The sequence below is a fragment of the Bidens hawaiensis genome, unplaced genomic scaffold, assembly GCF_021521415.1.
Source record: "Bidens hawaiensis isolate Kalapana, Puna unplaced genomic scaffold, B.hawaiensis_p1.1 tig00004839_1, whole genome shotgun sequence".
NCBI lineage: Eukaryota > Viridiplantae > Streptophyta > Magnoliopsida > Asterales > Asteraceae > Bidens > Bidens hawaiensis.
Genome location: NW_027491303.1, coordinates 1,795,522 through 1,816,355, shown reverse-complemented (window position 1 = coordinate 1,816,355; position 20,834 = coordinate 1,795,522). Strand labels below are relative to the sequence as shown.

The window sequence follows — 20,834 nt, the reverse complement described above, 5'->3', positions numbered from 1 at the left end:
TTACGATAGTCAGCCGTCGTGCCAGTTAACTGTTGTCGGATCGGATTATTGAGATCAGTCTTCTTCTTCGTATCAGATACCAGTAGTAAAGGACCCATTTTACGGAACCTTGTCTTCGTACCACAGGGGAAATGAGGCTGATGAGGATAATCATGATGCTGGTGAACTTAAATGACGACGATGAAGATGCTGGGGAAACCTAAATGACGAAGATAATTACGATGATAACTACATACGTGAGCCAACAGTTTCGTATAAAACAGATAATGTAAGACACCGTATGTTTTGTTTAAGTTATTATTATTTTTTTGTATTGTAAGGCCCCCGACCCGGTTGCCCTACTTTCTCACTGGTTGGATTTACTCATTCACATAATTCGTAAAATTAGAGTTAATTAAAACATTTTGCGAAAATAAAAGTCATTCATTCATACATAACATAAACATCTTGTCTTAAAATAACAAAACATAAGTCTTAAACATAAAACATAAACGACACGGGTGTCTTCTTCATAGTGATGCCAGTCTTCCTCTTATTGCCACGTGTCCTCATCAAGCAACTTGTCTCATTCTACTTGCCTGCGTGCATACTAAAAGTCAGCTACGCTGAGTGAGTTCTAGTTAATTAACATGCATTACATTCACTTTCTTACTAATACGCGTCCGAAGATACGTATCAATACTTACCTGTCCATCTATTATTCAACATACATACATACAATTATACTTCTTGCTGACTACATACCTCGGATACTATGAAGATTAGGTCCTCACTTACCTTGGATATTATAATGGTCCAGACCATACATACCTCGGAATTAATAAGGATTCGGTGTCCTACATACCTTGGATATCCTTAGAGTCCAGTCTCTACCTACCTTGGATATTATAAGGGTCCAGTGCCCTACATACCTCGGTTATTATTAGGGCCCGGTGGCCTCTAACATACTGTACCTTTCTACCTTCGTTACATTTCCTTTCTATTTCCTTCAATCATAACTAATATAACATTACATGCATACTAGTTAAACAATCTACATCATTCACATTCATACGCAAACATATATCTAATATACACTTACCATTTAAGTTAAGTGTATAAATCTAAACACATCGTAGTATGCACACAGCCCCGAAAACGTAACACATAAAAGGGGCTAGAACTCATCTGGATCCTGTTACGTTCACCGTTAATTGTAATCCCCTTCCTGAGCTGTGCACGGCTAACTGTTTAATAATTTACACGTATTAATCCTTTATAAGTTAACGGGGTTAACTCTTTAGTTAACTGAGCCGACATGTATCCTTCTTATATTGTTCATATTAATTTCATATTCTTTAACCTCAGTTTACTTATTATTTTAAATTCTCATTCTAGCTTGTCTTAAGTTCTTGTCTTCACACTTTATGTTATATATGCATACAAAATATTTGCAAGTTATCTTACGTTTGGGTATTCCTCTTATTAACCTCGCGGTTTTTCTTTTATATTCAAGTGTTTCTTAAACGGGTCCCATATGTCATCAGTTTCATAGGAGGCGGGTTATGGGTTCAAGACGAGTCGGGTCTCAGGTTCGGATCTCATGGGTTTCTCACCATATACTTTCATTATTTATTATTACAATTATTATTATAATCATTAGTAACTTATTACTATTATTAATTTATGGATTATTATTTAAGATTTATTATTATATATTAAAACCCTTCCCCAACCACCCAACCCTAACCCCCCTTATACCCGGTCCCAAGACACCCCCCCCCCACATCACTTTCACCCACCTTTATTTCTTCTTCTTCCGTTAACCTCACGGCCATTACTGCCACTATGCAGGCTTCGGCCATTTCCGGCCACCACGGTGACCTCCGTCCACCACTCTTCCCCAAATCTGTTTGCATACAAAGAATTCGCATAAGATTTCATAGGATTTTCGCATGAGATGCGAAATCCATAAAGTTCGCATAGAGGGGTTTCACTTCGCATTGGGTTCTCGCTTCGCACCGGGTTTTTGCTTCGCACGCCTGACTTCACTTCGCACGCCGGTATTTCGCACGTGATGCGAAATCTATGGTTTCGCACGGGATGCAAAATTCACGGGTTTCGCATTCAAGTTCAGTTTGGGTCTGGATCTCGTTTGGATTTCTTGGTTGTGGCTGTCCTTGAGTGTTCACCGGTGGCCGGACGGGGTAGGTTTGAGTTTGATTTCCTGGAGGTTTGAACACAAGATTCACCTCGGGTTCCAATTTGGCCGCACCTGTTGTAACCCGGGTCTCGTTGAAGACCCGTTTTGTAATAGGTTATTATTTGTACTGTTTACTTATGTTTCTGGCCCAAATCTTATGTTTTTATTGGTTTGTTTGATTCATTTGAGCCTCGTCTAAGACGGTTTCTTCTATGTCGGTTTTGCTTCGGCTCGCGTGAGTTCATCTGTTATTAGATCAAAGATGGAAACGAGATGAGAAAAAGGAAATGAAAATTAATTATAAACATATCTTAAATATAGGAACTTGAATAAATGGAAAGATGGATGAATTTGGAAATGTTTGTACAGGAGGTTTATGTTATGTGTGTATGTGTGTAGAATGATTGGAATGATGATGGTAGAATGATAAGGATAAGGATAGATTAGGGTTTGGGGGTTTAAATAGGCAAGGCCCAAAGGCTTTTAGCCCATAATCTCACCCAAGTCCATTTACCCCTCTTAATCTTATCCATATTCGATATATTATCTACGCATATTCGATACACGGGTAGAACCTACGCATCTCCTCTTAATCTTATCCATATTCGATATACGGGTAGAACCTACGCATCTCCTCCTCTGCTTCCCATGTTGCATCGGATCCTTTGCGATGTTTACAAATCACCTTAACTAGCGGAATAACCTTGTGACGGAGTTGCTTATCCTTACGGTCAACGATCTCAACTGGCTGCTCGATATAATTCAATCGTTCATCCACCTCAATATCCATTAACGGCACGTGAGACGTGCCATCGACAAGACATTTTATTAAGTGAGAAACATGAAAGGTAGAGTGAATCCCTTCAAGTTCTGTAGGTAAATCGAGCCTATACGCCACTTCTCCTACACGAGCGATAATATTAAATGGTCCAATATACCTTGGACTCAACTTCTCTCTCTTTCTAAAACGAATGATACCTTTCCACGGTGAGACCTTAAGCATCATGTTGTCGCCAACGTTAAACTCGATCGGTCTTCGTCGCTTATCGGCGTAAGTCTTTTGAAGGTCTTGAGCAGTTTTCATCCTTGCCTTGATTTGATCAAACCACGAGGAGGTTTCTGGCACAACTTCCAAGCTACCCATCTTCTTCTGACCAATCTCTGCCCAACATACAGGAGTTCTACAATGTCTGCCATACAACATCTCGAATGGAGGCATACCAATGCTCGAATGATAGCTGTTTTTGTAAGAGAACTCTGCTAAATGAAGGTGATCATCCAAACTTCCTCCAAAATCTAACAACCATGCACGTAGCATATCCTCAAGGGTTTGGATAGTCCGTTCAGACTGCCCATATGTTTGAGGATGATACGCCGTGCTGATATTCAATCTGGTTGCCATAGCTTCATGGAACCTCTTCCAAAATTGGAAGTGAAACGGGTATCTCTGTTGGATACAATCGACAACGGCACTCCATGCTTCGTTACGACTTCCTTAATGAACACATTAGCTAACGTTTCTGACGAGATGGCCTCTCGTATACGCAGAAAGTGAGCACTCTTAGTCAAACGATCCACAATCACCCAGATGGTATCATGATTCTTAGCTGTACGCGGTAGCTTAGTTATGAAATCCATAGTGATGTATTCCCATTTCCACTCGGGTATTTCTAGTGGCTGTAGCTTTCCATACGGTTTTTGGTGTTCTGCTTTAACTTGTAAGCAAGTCAAGAACTTACTGACATAGTCAACCACTTCATTCTTTAGACCAGGCCACCAATAGTCTTTCTTCAAGTCTTGATACATCTTGTTGGATCCTGGATGAATCGAATATCGAGATTTATGAGCCTCGTCTAGGATTCGACTTCTGAGATTCCCATGGCGCGGAATCCATATTCGATCGAATCTAATCTTTACGCCTTGCATATTATCACTTAACTCAGTCTGTTTCCCATATATCCTCTCTTTCTTCATTAACCCTTCATCCGCAAGTACTTCCGCCTGGACTTTGATGATTTATGTAAAGAGATCTGAGTTGACAATCAGCTTGTAGGACTTCATAGTCGCTATCACTTCCTCATTCTTCTGGCTTAAGGCGTCAGAAACTACATTAGCCTTTCCCGGGTAATACTTGATTTCACAATCATAGTCTTTAATCAATTCTAACCATCTTCGTTGTCTCATATTCAACTCCTTTTACTCGAAGAAGTATTTCAAACTCTTGTGATCCGTATAGATAGTACACTTAGTACCGTACAAGTAATGTCTCCAGATCTTAAGAGCATGTACTACAGCTGCTAGCTCTAAGTCATGCGTCGGGCACGTACTTTCATGAACCTTCAATTGTCTGGAAGCATAAGATATAACCTTCCCCGTTGCATTAGCACGCAACCTAACCCTTGATACGAGGCATCAGCACAAACTACTAAATCCTCGTTACCATCGGGTAAAACAAGAATTGGAGCTTGCGTGAGCCTCTTCTTCAATTCTTCAAACGCCTCTTCCTGATATTTACCCCAATTGAACACCACAGTCTTTCGGGTCATCCCGTTCAATGGTGCGGCTATCTTAGAGAAACCTTGAATGAATCTCCGATAACAGCTGGCCAACCCTAAGAAACTGCGTATCTCAGTCTTGTTTTGCGGCATTTTCCAATTCTTTATCGCCTCAATCTTAGCTGGGTCCACGGTGATCCCTTCGGGATTGATTATGTGACCTAGAAACTGCACTTCACATAACCAGAATGCGCATTTCGAGAATTTGGCGTACAGTTCTCATCTTTCAAAACTTCCAATACTTCTCTCAGATGTTTAGCATGATCAGACTCGCTTTTCAAATAAATCAGTATATCGCCGATGAAAAATATAACCGACTTAACTAACATTGGTGTACACACCCTATTCATCATGTCCATGTAAGCCGCGGGAGCATTCGTTAGACCGACAACATAACGAGGAGCTCGTAGTGTCTATACCGCGTCCGAAACGCTGTTTTAGGAATGTCAGCCTCTTTCACTTTCAGTTGATGATAGCCCAATCGAAGGTCTATCCACGAGAACCAGCTAGCACCTTGTAATTGATCGAACAAGTCGTCAATCCGTGGCAATGGATATCTATTCTTCACCGTAAGCTTATTCCGCTCACGATAATCGATACAGATTCTCATACTTTCGTCTTTCTTCTTTACGAACAACACCTGCGCACCCCACGGGGAGACACTCGGTCGTATGAAACCTTTGTCGAGGAGTTCTTGCAGTTGGGACATCACTTCTTTCATCTCGGATGGCGCCAGTCGGTAAGGTGCTTTCGCGACGGGCTGTGCTCATGGTACTAACTCTATCTGAAATTCTACCTCTCGTTTCGGTGGCAATCCCGAAAGGTCCTCAGGGAACACCTCGGGATAGTCACAAACTATAGGGACATCTTTCACTTCCTTTGCCTCTGCCGAAGCGTCGACAACATACGCCAGGTAGGCACCGTACCCTCGCCTTAACATCGTATCGGATTTTATCATCGAATTGACGTTAAGCCCCTTACTTTCCTTGTCACCATATACCGTCACTGTACCACCATCCAAGGACTTTAACCTTATCAATATACTCTTACACACTATCTGAGCCTCAAACTCAGACAACCTATCCATTCCCAAAACCACATCGAACCCTCCAAAGGTCATCACATAAAGAGTAACAGGGTACTCATGTCCCTCTAATTCTGTCTTACCGCTCTTAACCATTCTCATTATTCTAACAGAGGTATCACTAGCCGTTTCTACCATAAACGTTTCAGGCACACGACTACATGTCATTTTAGCTAACTTGCAGAAAGTTACGTCTACAAAACTTCTACTAGCACCTGAATCGAACAAAACATAAGCAGAAATATCGTTTACGAGAAATGTATCTGTCACAATCGGGAATTTGTTTAGCCTGCTCCTGTGTCATCATGTAAGCCTTGGTTCTCGACCTATTCTTCTCAGCGTCTCTCTTCCCACTTCCTCCAGCTTCACCCTCAGTGCATTCTTGAGCCATATGACCTGTCTTCCCACATTTGTAACTGGTGGGTTTCGCGTTACATTCATGAGGGTAATGTCTCACCTTCCCACACTTATAAAAGGCGTTTGACCCAAGTCTGCACTCTCCTCCATGAGGCTTCCCACACTTATGACACACATCAGTACCAGCACTTCACTTACATTCACCAGTCACCACCATGAATTTTCCCACAAGTCTTGCACTGTTTTCTTTCCCACACATTCTGTTTCTTGTCTCTCGGGTTCCATAACTGAGTACCGTGCCTTTTTCCATGATTATCCCACTTCTTATCTTTCTTCACTTCCACCACAACGTCGTCCACTACCAAGTCGTCATAAACCATTTTCGCTAGTTCGACTGCGGAATCAAAAATAGTAGGTCTATTTGCCTCGACTAGTGTGCGAACGTTCTGTGGAAGTCCTCTGATATAACACTTGATTCTCTTGGCTTAGGTGTTCACCATCTCGGGCACCAGCCTGGACATATGGTTAAACTCAGTAGTGCTCTCGCGGTGTCTCATCTTTCCTGCCTTCAAGTTCAGAAACTTCATCTCCGCTTTCTCGACCTCAGTATCAGCACAGAACTTTCTCATTACCATCTCTCTCAGATCATCCTACCTCATAGCCTTAATCTCAGCAGCAGACTTTCTATGTTCAACAGTTTCCCACCAAAACATAGCTTCATCAGCAAATGATTGGGGTAGCAAAGCCCACAGCTTGGTTGGGACGGAACTCGCTAATACGGATAACCTTATCCATTGCGGTTATCCACTGCAGGGTAGCAATTGTGTCACCAGTACCAGTTAGCTTAGGTGGGTCGCAACCTTTGAAGGTTCTGTAGTTGCAACCACCTCGGCCTCTCTTACCACCATTAACCTTCATAGGATGAGCTTCACTTGGTGCCTCGTCCTCAGTGTCGGTATCCTTCTTACTACTCTCGCCAGTCTTCTCAACAGTCTCAGTACGGTTTCCAGTAGACTTGTCTAATTGGAGATTCTTCACTGCATCAGCAAAAGCTTGAGTAATCGCGACTTGAATAGTAGGATCTAGCTGATACTCCTCTTCTCTCACGGTCATGCTTCTTTCTACATCGGGCTCCGTAATCGGTTCCTCAGAGGGTGCTCGGTTAACACGTGGCCTACCACGGCGTCCCTTGCGTCTTCCTTGTCCAGTAGTCTTAGTACTAGCCATTTGAATTCTAAAGGAAAAACACAGACATCGTCATTTGAGGAATTATTTAGTACAAGGATAGTAAGGGTGCATGTAATAACAGTGGCCAGCTGGGATTAGCTGCTCACGCTACTTTCCGTGTCCTATACACTTCCTTTCGTGAGTCTTCTTGTGCTTGGTTCTACTTAAAGCAATTAGAACATCAAACATTCAAATATAAACAAGCAATTCTATCACTAACAATTCATATAATTTTCCTTACTTATCCCTACGTTACACGTAAGGAAATTCACATATTAAACTTGTTTGAGTGATACATGGCATTCTCTGTCACACCCCGATCCAGGGCCTAGGAGTGTGACCAACTGTTTTGTAAATATATCAGAGTAGCTGGTTTATTTTAGCGGAAGTCTTTAAATATTTATAATATTAATTTACATTATCAAAATTACTCGGGAATTAAACACCCGAGTTGCAGTTTTACAAACAGTGATATTATTAATATAAGGATTTATAATATTAAAAAACGAGCCATCTTGAGCGATCTTCTACGACTCCAATCCTTGTATACCATCTATTTTCATCTAATTACCTGCAAGGGTAGGAAAAACACGTCAGCTATATGCTGGTGAAACGTTGACTCGATAAAACATTTATAACAGTCGTTAAATACAAACATAGTTTTCTGTTTCACAAACTCAGCAGGAATGTCTGTCCATTCCCGGGATTTGTACCACTGCCCTACACACACAATTCAAAGTTTCCCCGAGTACATAGCCCCTGTTCGGAGACAACCTTCTCCTAGACTATGTAACCCTTTATGAAGAACTGGTTATGACTGACTTGGTTTTGTATGCCAATTATCAGTTATGTTTGGATCCAGACGCATGTGTATTCGGTCTGAGTTGCTTTTTATTATCTATTTTGTATTGTAACGATTTTAGAGATTATATCTCATGCAAACATTTATCAGACTCTTTGTAATAAACAACCAGTCTATTACAAGAGTAAAATCAGTTCAGAAAATAAAAGGTTAACGTGTTCACCTTGTAATATCAGTCGAAAATATCAAAATCCTTAGCTTCAATATGCTATCAACCTATATTCATAATAGGTATGCGTAAGTACCTAGTTGGTGTTATTCAGCAGACTTTAAGTCTGTTCTAGTTCAGCAGACTCGAGGTCTGATTAGCAGACTTGAAGTCTGATTCTGTTCAGCAGACTCGAGGTTTGATCAGCAGACTTGAAGTCTGATTCAGTTCAGCAGACTCGAGGTCTGATCAGCAGACTCTTAGGTCTGACCTAACCTTAGCATAGTTATAGTCGTTTTATGAAAATACTTTGGATTTATATATGACGTTTGGAATAGCACGCTTTGGCCTAATAGAGGTTATCACGTTGGCAAACTTCTCCAGGTAAGCAAATGGGTCCCGCGGTTGATTGGGATGTATACGAATTGCTTTCCTTAGGCAAGAAGAGTCTACCAATGATACCCCCCTTCCAGTTACTACGTGCCCGTCAAAATATTAGTTTTGGTAACATTACTTCACGTGGAAGCAATCGTTTTTGCTTTATAAAATATTACTTGGAAAATATTAACAGTTTAACGACTATACCTTTAACTAAGTTATATCTATGTATTTAAAGTAACTAGTAAAGTAACTTAACCTTATTTGGCTAGGCAGAACTTAAGAACTTAAGAAAACAGCAGCACTTCGGCTTGTGCTTCGTTTACAAGATCAACAGCGTAACGACTTCTCGTTTCTTCGCAAAAACAGCCCTTGGCACCTCGGAACGTCCTTGGCACGAATCCCTAGGTTAACTGTGTGAAAATGAGTGTAAAAATGGGATGAATGGGCTGAGTTCGTGGCTGCCCTATGTATAGGCGTTTTTGTGCATCTTCGCGTATCGTGAATATGCAGCCTATGGCGGTTCGCGATACGAGAAGTTACATGTACGGCGCCGCAAAATTAACCCCGTGCTGACACGTGTCGCCTCGTCACTAGATAACGTTGAATTGTGTGCCAGCAACTTTGCGATACTCGAAGATGTTCTTCTTTGCATCTTCGCGATACGCGAACTTGCAAAAGTTTCAGAAATTCCATTTTTAGTCCCTCTACTTCCAGATTTGGCATTATTAGCCCTTTAACTTCTAAATTTGACATTTTTGGCCCAAAACTAGATGGGGGTATTTTCACGGTGTTACATCCTCCCCACCTTTTGAAAAATCTCGTCCTCGAGATTTATGTAAACAGATGTGGATATTTTCGTTTTATCTCATATTCAGGTTCCCAAGTGAATTCCGGACCTCTCCGTGAATTCCATCTAACATTTACCAATTTCAATCTTTTACGTTTCAGGAACTTGGTTTGACTATCTTCAATCCGTATCGGCTCCTCTACAAACTTGAGTTTCTCATTCACTTACGTCTTTTAAAGGCATAACAAGTGTCTCATCAGCTAAACATTTCCGCAGATTAGATACGTGAAATACATCATGGATTCCTTGCATTTCTTCGGGTAACTCAAGGCGATAAGCCACAGGACCTATTCTTTCAACAATCTTAAATGGTCCAACAAAACACGGACTTAACTTCCCTTTCTTCCGAAAACAAACCACACCTTTCCAAGGTGATACCTTGAGCAACACTTTGTCTCCTTCTTTGAATTCTAACGGTTTTCGTCTTACATCAACATAACTCTTCTGTCTGTCACGTGCTGCTTTCAATATTTCTCGGATTTGAATCACTTGGTCAGTTGTTCTTTGAACAATCTCTGGACCTGATAACTGATTATCACCAATTTCAGACCAACACACCGGTGTTCTACATTTCCGTCCGTATAGTGCTTCATATGGAGCCATTTGTATGCTTGTGTGATAACTATTGTTATATGAAAATTCCATCAGAGATAGGTGAGTATCCAAACTACCACCTAAATCTATAACACAAGCGCGAAGCATATCTTCTAATGTTTGGATTGTTCTTTCGCTTTGTCCATTTGTTTGTGGGTGATGAGCAGTACTTAGATTTAAACGCGTACACATTGCCTTTTGAAAACTTTTCCAGAAGTTGGAAGTGAAACGACTGTCTCTATCGGATATGATTGACAACGGCACACCGTGTAATGCTACAATGTTTTCCACATATAGTTGTGCCAATTTATCCATGCTATATGTTTCTTGAATCGGAATGAAATGGGTTGATTTGGTCAGTCTGTCAACAATGACCAAGATAGCATCATTTTGTCGTGACGTCTTAGGTAATTTCATAATAAAATCCATGGTAATCATGTCCCATTTCCAGATTGAGAACTTAAGAACTTAAGAAAACAGCAGCACTTCGGCTTGTGATTCGTTTGCAAGATCAACGGCATAACGACTTCTCGTTTCTTCGCAAAAACAGCCCTTGGCACCTCGGAACGTCCTTGGCATGAATCCCTAGGTTAACTATGTGAAAATGAGTGTAAAAATGGGATGAGTTCGTGGCTGCCCTATTTATAGGCATTTTTGTGATCTTCGTGTATCGCGAATATGCAGCCTATGGCGGTTCGCGATACGCGAAATTGCATGTACGGCGCCGCAAAATTAACCCCGTGCTGACACGTGTCGCCTCGTCACTGGATAACGTTGAATTGTGTTCCAGCAACTTCGCGATACGCGAAGATGTTCTTCTTTAAGTCTTCGCGATACGCGAACTTGCAAAAGTTTCAGAAATTCCATTTTTAGTCCCTCTACTTCCAGATTTGGCATTTTTAACCCTTTAACTTCTAAATTTGACATTTTTGGCCCAAAACTAGATGGGGTATTTTCACGGTGTTACATTCTCTGACTGGCATCTTCTTTCTATCTTCTTCTCGTCCCACTCTCTGTTCGAGTCTAAGCATGTAGGAGGCTTATTCTCTCGAACTTATGCTTTGATACCAACCTGTAAGGCCCCCGACCCGGGTGTGTTGGTGCATGTTTTGTAACAGATGATCTTTTGTGTTTGTTAGAATTGAGAGCAACGGTCAAAGGGGAGACTGTTGGTGCATTTTGTGACCGTCGCTATGCAATTCAGACCAGCGGAACGCCACAGGCGAAGTTAGCACAACTTCGCCTTAGGCGAAGTTAGAACAACTTCGCCAACGGCGAAGTTGTAACAACTTCTGCCTTAGGCGAAGTTATCACAACTTCGCCATAGGCGAAGTTATGAACAACTTCGCCTACTGGCCCAAGCCCAAGCCCGAGAAGATGTTTTGTCTATATATATGTGTGTCTTGTTTAGGTTTTGAATCAAGAAAATAAGAGTAGTTGTGTTATAGTTCATTTGTCTAGAGAGTAAAAGAGAGGAAGTGTCGTGAGGGACGACCCGAGGTAGAGCTCACCTCGGGTCGGACGTGTTTCTGTTTATGTTATGGTATGTAACGTGTTTAATTATTATATAAGAATCTGCAGATTTGTTTATCCCGTTCTTGTATTTGTTCGTGTATTTGTTCGTGTACGTGTTTGTGTTCTTTATCTTTTACACCAATAAATGAGTCTAGGAGGATTCCGCACTCCTAGACCTCGTGCGGATCTCGTATCGATCGGCGACTCCCCCGGGGGGACCTACAGGGTGCCCTACTTTCTCTCTGGTTAGATTTACTCATTCGCATAATTTGTAAAATCAGAGTTAATTAAAACATTTCACGGAAATAAAAGTCATTCATTCATACATAACATATACATCTTGTCTTAAAATAACAAAACATAAGTCTTAAACATAAAACATAAATGACACGGGTGTCTTCTTCATAGCGATGCCAGTCTTCATTTTATTGCCACATGTCCTCATCAAGCAACTTGTCTCATTCTACTTGCCTGTGTGCATACTAAAGTCAGCTACGCTAAGTGAGTTCTAGTTAATTAACATACATTACATTCACTTTCTTACTAATATGCGTCCGAAGATACGTATCAATACTTACCTGTTCATCTATTATTCAACATACATACATACATTTATATTTCTTGCAGACTACATACCTCGGATACTATGAAGATCCGGTCCTCACTTACCTTGGATACTATAAGGGTCCAGACCATATATACCTCGGAATTAATAAGGATCCAGTGTCCTACATACCTTGTATACCCTCAGAGTCCAGTCCCTACCTACCTTGTATATTATAATGGTCCAGTGCCCTACATACCTCGGTTATTATTAGGGCTCGGTGCCCTCTAACATACCGTACCTTTCTACCTTCGTTACATTTCCTTTCTATTTCCTACAATCATAACTAATATAATATTATATGCATACTAGTTAAACAATCCATATCATTCACATTAATACGCAAACATATATCTAATATACATTTACAATTTAAGTTAAGTGTACAAATCTAAACACATCGTAGTATGCACACAGCCCCGAAAACATAACACATAAAAGGGGCTAGAACTCACCTGGATCCTGTTACATTCACCGTTAATTGTAAATCCTTCCTGAGCTGTGCGCGGCTAACTGTTTAATAATGTACACGTATTAATCCTCTTTAAGTTAACTGGGTTAACTCTTTAGTTAACTGAGCCGACATGTATCCTTCTTATATTGTTCGTATTAATTTAATATTCTTTAACCTTAGTTTACTTATTATTTTAAATTCTCGTTCTAGCACGTCTTAAGTTCTTGTCTTCACACTTTATGTTATATATGCATACTTAATATTTGCAAGTTATCTTACGTTCGGGTATTCCTCTTATTAACCTCGCGGTTTTTCTTTTATATTCAAGTGATTCTTAAACGGGTCCCATACGTCATCGATTTCATAGGAGGCGGGTTATGGGTTCAAGACGAGTCGGGTCTCGGGTTCGGATCTCATGGGTTTCTCACCATTTACTTTCATTATTTATTATTACAATTATTATTATAATCATTAGTAACTTATTACTATTATTAATTTATGGATTATTATTTAAGATTTATTATTATTATTATTATTATTATTATTATTATTATTATTATTATTATATATTAAAACCATTGTTGTAAAAGTCGTTAGGAGGTTCTAGGCGGTCGAATAGGGAGTCGCGAGTACTCGGGTGTAGTCGGGGATTACTTGGAAAATACCTACGGAGTACTCAGCCGAGGCGGGGAGTACTCGATCTAGGCGGGGAGTAATCAGGGAGTACTCGGCCGCCTACTCGGGAGTTTTACAACATTGATTAAAACCCTCACCAACCACCCAACCCTAACCCCCCTTATACCCGGTCCCCAAGACACCCCCCCCTAACATCACTTTCACCCACCTTTCTTTCTTCGTCTTCCTTTAACCTCACGGCCATTACCGCCACTATGCAGGCTTCGGCCATTTCCGGCCACCACGGTGACCTCCTTCCACCACTCGTCCCCAAATCTGTTTGCATACCAAGAATTCGCATAAGATTTCATAGGATTTCCGTATGAGATTTCGCATGAGATGCTAAATCCATAAGTTCGCATAGAGGGGTTTCGCTTCGCATTGGGTTCTTTCTTCGCACCGGGTTTTTGCTTTGCATGGAATGCGAAATTCACGGGTTTCGCATTCAAGTTCAGTTTGGGTCTGGATCTGGTTTGGATTTCTTGGTTGCGGCCGTCCCTGAGTGTTCACCGGTGGTCGGACGGGGTAGGTTTGAGTTCAATTTCCTGGAGGTTTGAACACAAGATTCATTATGGCTCAGATCTGGGCTTGGGTTCTAGTTTGGCCGCACCTGTTGTAACCCGGGTCTCGTTAAAGACCCGTTTTGTAACAGTTTATTATTTGTACTGTTTACTTATGTTTCTGGCCCAAATCTTATGTTTTTATTGGTTTGTTTGATTCATTTGAGCCTCGTCTAAGACGGGTTATTCTATGTTGGGACCGTGATACCGTTGACACTTTTAAACGTTGCCAATTAGGGGGAACGGTGCCAACAACTCTTTTGAGCTCTCTTTAAAAAACAAAGGGAATCTGTTTTGATTTTAACTATAAATACCAACCTAAGTCATACTCAAATAGTTAATATTCTCGTAAAGCTTTTCTCTTTTATATATTTTGCACCTTCTTTTGAAACTAGAGTTAAGTGTCATTTTAAGTACATGTGGTTTGTTCAATTACGCAACTTTAATATTGAATTTGAATCTATTGCAAATGGCTAGTCCACTTTAAAAAACTTGCAATTTTAGTACATTTTTTTAACCCCGTATATTTTGTCTGTTAAGTCAGGGGTACTTTAGTAATTTCAGTATTTTATTTTTTTTTTCCTTTTCTCTTTTCCCTCCCTGACTTCTACCACATCTTCCCCTTCACCGCCACCCTTCACTCTCTCGGGATGTCTGGCCTAGCTTTTTTAACAAATCTTATAGCTTTTTTAGCTTCTTTTTTTTTTTTTACAAAATAAGCTTAACTTGGTGTTTGGTTTAGCTTTTTAAACTTGTGCTTAATAGCTTATTTGCATATGGTTTTTTTAACTTATTTGAAGAAGATTATTTGTGTAAGGGTGTAAGTTACTCATTTACTCTCAAATGGTGATAGATTAATAATTATTAAAGGAACTTATTACTCTAACAAACTAAAGAATGATGGATTTAACAACTTATTATCAACTTGTAGAATATAAGTTAATTCAAACACTTAAAAAAAACTTATCAAATAATAAAAAATAAGCTATATTACTTTAAAATATAAACATAAGCTAAAAAATAAAACCTAGACCAATTTAAATCCACAACCACCCCTTTTAGAAAACCTAATACTGGAACCCACATCACTACAACATTTCCGGTCAAATCCACAACCACCCATTACCGGAACCCCCACCCATTCTTTCTCTTGCAATTCATCTACCACCACCATCTTCCACCGTCCAAACTCTGACAACCGTCACTGAATTAAACACCACTGCCCATGGCCAATCAATACAACCACATCCCCATCCCCCACTTACGAAACCTACACAGTTACAACGAAACAACCACCACAACCCAGCAACTACCGCAAACACTACATAACCATCGCCGGACCGCTGCCACTAACCCTAGCACCGCCCACTAGACCTGCGCCACCAAGCCCAACCTTACCTCCAATAACATCTTATGAGAATGCAAATAATTACTTTAGGTGCACTCTCAATCTGCAACTTCAAGAACATATTAAGCAATAATTAAGGGTTTTAGCTGCCGTGATAAGCAATCGGGAACGTGAAATGGAGTGCGATTTATGTGGAATTTAAGGATTTGAGGATTTTTGGGGGCTTTTAAAACAGTTAAGGTTTGTAGGTATTCGGATAGCTCGATGACCGGGTCGGGTTATTTGGATAAAATGTTGAGTGCCTTGTAGATAAGTTCATGGTGGAGGGGTAGCCTTTATATCGTGTATTGGATGTTTGGTGTTTGGATTATGGGGTTTTGGGTTTGCTTGGATTTAGGGAAAAAAGTTTTAAAAGAGAAAATGGGGAAGATGGGGGTAGAAGACGGAAAAAGAAAAGGAGAAAAAAAAACGGGTTTTACAGGGCACCACCCTGTTTTGCGAAACACCAATCAATTCGTCGCGTATAGGGAAATACGTGGTGTATTGGTGGGTTATTCTAGAAAAACCCATCAAATTTGTCCTATTATGTTTTTTTTTTCATTATTTTCTTTTATTTTCTTAATTTATTGTTATTTATCGTTATTGGAAGAAAATTAGGGTTTTAAAAAACTAGAAGTTATTTTATGCCTTTTATTAAGCTTAAACTTATTATTATTTTTATGTTTAGATGGGGGGTTTTGTAAGTTGATCATCTTTGTGTATATTGAAAAATTATCAGCTTATAAATATATAACTCTTATATTAACATGGTGTTTTAATATTCTTGTGTATTAAATGTTTAGAATTTGTGTTATTGTTATTATTATTGTTGTTTTTGTTTAAGATTATATACACAGCTTGTATTTGGTGGGTTATTCTAGAAAAACCCATCAAATTTGTCCTATTATGTTTTTTTCTTTGTTTTCTTATTATTAATGTTATTTATCATTATTGGAAGAAAATTATGGTTTTAAAAAAATAGAAATAAAACTTACGAGATGTGTAGTAGAAGAATTTATTGCTCCAACATAACTAGCACCAGATTGAAATATTAGTTTGATGAGTTTGAATCTCTCGGATCCGTGGTATCCGCTAACGGTAGCGATAACGGAGTCCATAATTTGAACAGTGAAATGGAAATTCGAGGTTAGGGTTTGGAAACTGTTATTATCGAAAGCCGAAAGAAAAATTTGAAAGGCTAGATAGAATCATGAGTTAAGTGGTGCGGTGTGGTGTGGTGTGGTGTGGTATGGAGGACTAGAAGATGGTGAGTTTGTTGTGGGTGACGGTTAGTGGGAAGGTTGAAAATTTTGAATCTTTAGTTTGCTAGTAAGTATTAAGTAATGTGAGGTTGGCCACTTTTCGATGGATTTATATTTTTCTTTAATTACAAATTAAATATTTATTTCGAATCATGACGATATCATTTATCCTTACTTGATTAAAGTTTTGAGCCACTAACTTTTTTTTATATACACCGCTTGTTATATCGACAAATTATATGGTTTAATTTAGGGTTTTGGAACTTTAGAAATTTGGCAAAGGGCGATAAGTTGCAGGGCTTATTTGGGAAAATTGATATTGTCAAACGAACTTTCAATATATGTATTATACTATTATAGAAACTTACCTTAACATTTTGAATTAGTGACTTAATGCTCTTAAGCTTTCTATGAGGTCATCTTTTTATGTTAAGCTCCCTACATCTTTTCTTAAACATTGTCAAACCAGCATTCAATTTCTTGGTTGCTTTCGTTATCGGCATCTCGAAAATGGTAAGTGACCATCATCCCAACAATCCGACAAGCTTAAATATTCATCGATAAGGTCGAAATATGGAAACCTGGAAGTTTTATCTTGTTTAAGTGGTGAGTACACTCGGTTCATATCGAGTAAGTTGAAAAATTGCAAGTAAAGTTGTGTGTCATTCTGTTTTTATGTTTATAATGATAAATTGACCAAATAAATAAATTGCTTTGTTTATATTATATTAATAAAATAATAAATTGTTTTGAATATTAATTAATAATTGCATCTCGTAGTCCGATAGTTTAGTAAAAGTTTGGTCAAAACAATTAACACATATATATCCCAAAACCAGTATTATATAAATAAAATATACAAATAAAAGTAAATACAACAAATAAAACATAAAAATCTACACAAAGTCCGGGAAGTCGAAGTCGTCGGTGGCCTTGAACGCCGCGTCGCCAACGTCGTCGTCGTCGTCTACCCTACGCCTGGCCCCGAACCCTCACGGGCGGCGTCCACGTCTTCGCCCCGTCCACGTCTCACGCCAGACGTGCTCGCCTCGTGGTCAAAACTGCGACGGGGTGGCGGGGGCACGGGCTAGTGCACTCCTGACTGCTGCACCGCCAGATAGCTAACAATCAAGCTAATCTGGCGCGCCATCTGCTCCATCCCCTGCCCCTGTCGCAACGACTGGCTCTCAAGGGCCCGCAACCTGGCGTGGGTGGCGGGATCCGAACGCACCGCGCGATATGTACGTGGAACGTGCTGCGGCGGCGGCTAACAATAAAATAATAAAAATACGTTTAATAAGCAGACGAGTTAAAAGAAACCGTAAAACGATAATATATTAAAGCGTACCTCATGTGCGTCCGGATCCTCATGTACGTCACCACCATCGTCTGAATCCTCATCGGCCCCCTCTGATGCTAGACTGTCGCTATCTAGTCAAACACAATATAAATCAGTGTCCTAATCACCTTAAACTAGTCAGGGTAAGTAGGGTGTCGAACCACGAGGAGTATGTGGTTAGTGTAAAGTGAAACCGATTCCTAACATTATAAAGTGATTCAATTAATAAAGTGCTGATCACACTAGCAAACAAGTTGGTTTTATAAGAAACAAGCAATTACTTAAGTATTCAATCAATTAACAAAGCAAATCACACCCGGGAATTCAAGTAAATAAACTAACAGCAAACTCATGCACATAACAGATAAACTATCCTGTGTCAACTACAGACTGACTAACCGGTTAAACCTTAGGCATCCACGCTCGCTAACACACGGCACTAGTTATCAAACGGTCCCTACCAGTGTGACTCAACTAAGGCAAATATATGCTTTCTCACAATTAACAGGTCAAAACAATCCTATAAGCAATTATCATAGCAACTGGCACACTAATCGTTCTGATCGAAATAAACCTAAACTGACGTTGTGCACAATAATACCAGACATCAATACTCATAGATTAACATCAAAATAATTACAATCAATCGTTCTAGTACATGAGAAAATAACTGAAGGATTACAAACTATACATCTCGGGTATGACTCGAAGGATCTAGCCGCGTCTCGGCATCTCTCGGGTTTCGGTTATGATGGATAGGATTATGCACGGGACCTTGAGATGATTGGAAGTGATGGTTCTCCTCTCTTCTGCTCTGAAAATTGCCTAGATATTGAATAATGGCGTCTAGGGTCGTCAAAACGAAATATAAACTCAAACCCTAACTTTCACGATTCTGGGGACCATCGCGTAGCGTGATGGTCTCCTGTCCAGGTCCATCGCGCTACGCGATGGACCAAAGTTAACGCCTGGTTAAATTACAGGGCATCGCGTAGCTCGATGCCCCACCTCAATACCAATCGCGTAGCGCGATGGGCCTCTTCACTCAGCAAGTCCATATTAATGTCTCGATTCGCGTGCTGGACATCCCGGGTCTTCATTTCATGCTCGTACAGGTCCAAATTAAGCGCGTTAAGTACCTGTGACCTGAAACACAATAAACACGTATGAAGTACGAAAGTTCCTAACTAAACGGTTAAAACGATAATGTTAACACGTTAATATATGTACAATTAAACCGAACATCACATCCCCACACTTATCTTTTGCTTGCCCTCAAAAAAAACTCTAAAGTAAACATTAACTGCCATCATAGGTCAACCAATTATCACCATCAATACTAGTAAGGTTTAACGTCATACCCAGTTTCCCAGATTGACACTTTCTAGATTGACAACCCACAAATAAGTTAATGTTCAAATAAAACCCTAGAATCACCCAGACAAGTGTACTTTGTTTCCGGTGTCACAGCCCCGACCCCTATACCCCGGGAGGGGAGCCGTGAACGTTGAGTGGTGGTATCGATGTTTATTAAAATAATTTGCAGCGGAATATTTCGTCAGAACCGTAGTTAGGAAAATTAATCAGAATTATAAAAACACCATAATTCTTATTTCATAAACTGGGATAAAAACCCATTTTTATACAAACATAAGTTTTATAGGGATAATCCCTAATTTACAAAACACGTTTCTTTATTCTGGTGACAAGCCACTTATTTAAGCTGGAAGCCCGCAGGCATCATTCCTTTGTCTCTAACAAGTCACCTGAAACATGTTTAAAAATATTTGATCAACAGGAAATACTGGTGAGTACATTCATTTATAAATGACACATTTTACAATTACAGCATTAAGATGTTTTTACATCTGCCTGCTTACAAATTACCGAAAGGTACTTGTCACTCGACCGTATCTGTGACTGTGATCATATTACTTATTGGCTAACACTTGTCCAATAAGTAACGTGTAATAGCCCAGTAGGCAAGCCTTGTATACAAAACCCCACAATACCAGTAGTAACCATCCAGCAAGTCTACAGAGACTTAATCACTGTAATGTATTTAAAATCGTTTGAAAATATTTGGACTATCTGTCATGAGTTTAACGGATTTAGAAAAGTATCATGGCAGCATTGGAAAATCAGTTGTCTCACGCAAATGTGAGTTATACCAGAACTCGAATGTCTCACCTTGCAAGTTTATATTTAACAAGCCTTCTGATGTTAAGCACCTAGATTAAGAACAATGTAGTGTATCTATATTAGTATAAACCCATAATTATAACGATAATAACGAGACATGAAACTTTACACGATGGCACAATGTCATACCTTGTTAAGGTAGAGCTTTTGGATTCGTGATATAAGTTCTTTTCGATTGGAGAGATACCGTTACAACTACTTGGTATATTACTAGCCTTATATAATAAAATTTTAGAGAGATCAAAAGTTTTGAACGATTTGTGCAGTCCAATAAGCCTCACTATTTATACTCGAAATTGAGCATCTTTGCGTATCGCGAAGCTGCAGTAGGGTTGCCGAGTCAGCCCTAGCTATGCCGCGTGGCTCGACACGTGTCAATGTTGCGTAGCTTTCACGTCACATCTTCGCGTATCGCGAAGAAGCTTAAGCATACTCCTTCGCGTATCGCGAAGGTGCAAAAACACTAAGGCGGCCTTTAAGCGGCGATGCGAAGTGCTAAGTGCGCCATCAAAGCGCCACATTGCGCTCATCGCACTTCGCCAGAGCCCGTGCGCGTGCGCGTCGGGTGCTTTGCACCCTCCGCTAGGCCTACTGGGTGT

General features: G+C 39.9%; 1 protein-coding gene across 1 annotated transcript; it reads right to left on the bottom strand.

The window, feature by feature from the left end:
- Positions 1-2,777: 2,777 nt before the first annotated feature.
- On the bottom strand, positions 2,778-3,326 carry LOC143628215 (uncharacterized). The gene is made up of 2 exons (XM_077097859.1): positions 3,161-3,326; positions 2,778-3,085 (listed from the first exon to the last, which is right to left on the bottom strand). The coding sequence occupies exons 1-2, from the start codon at positions 3,324-3,326 to the stop codon at positions 2,778-2,780; spliced, it is 474 nt and encodes a 157-aa protein (XP_076953974.1).
- Between the last annotated feature and the right edge of the window lie 17,508 nt (positions 3,327-20,834).

Bases quoted from the DNA above. Each gene is read 5' to 3' on its own strand.
- LOC143628215 (XM_077097859.1), bottom strand. From the start codon at position 3,326: ATGGGTAGCTTGGAAGTTGTGCCAGAAACCTCCTCGTGGTTTGATCAA. The intron at 3,086-3,160 runs GTATCATTCGTT...TCGCTCGTGTAG, and splicing joins TAAGGTCTCACCGTGGAAAG to GAGAAGTGGCGTATAGGCTC.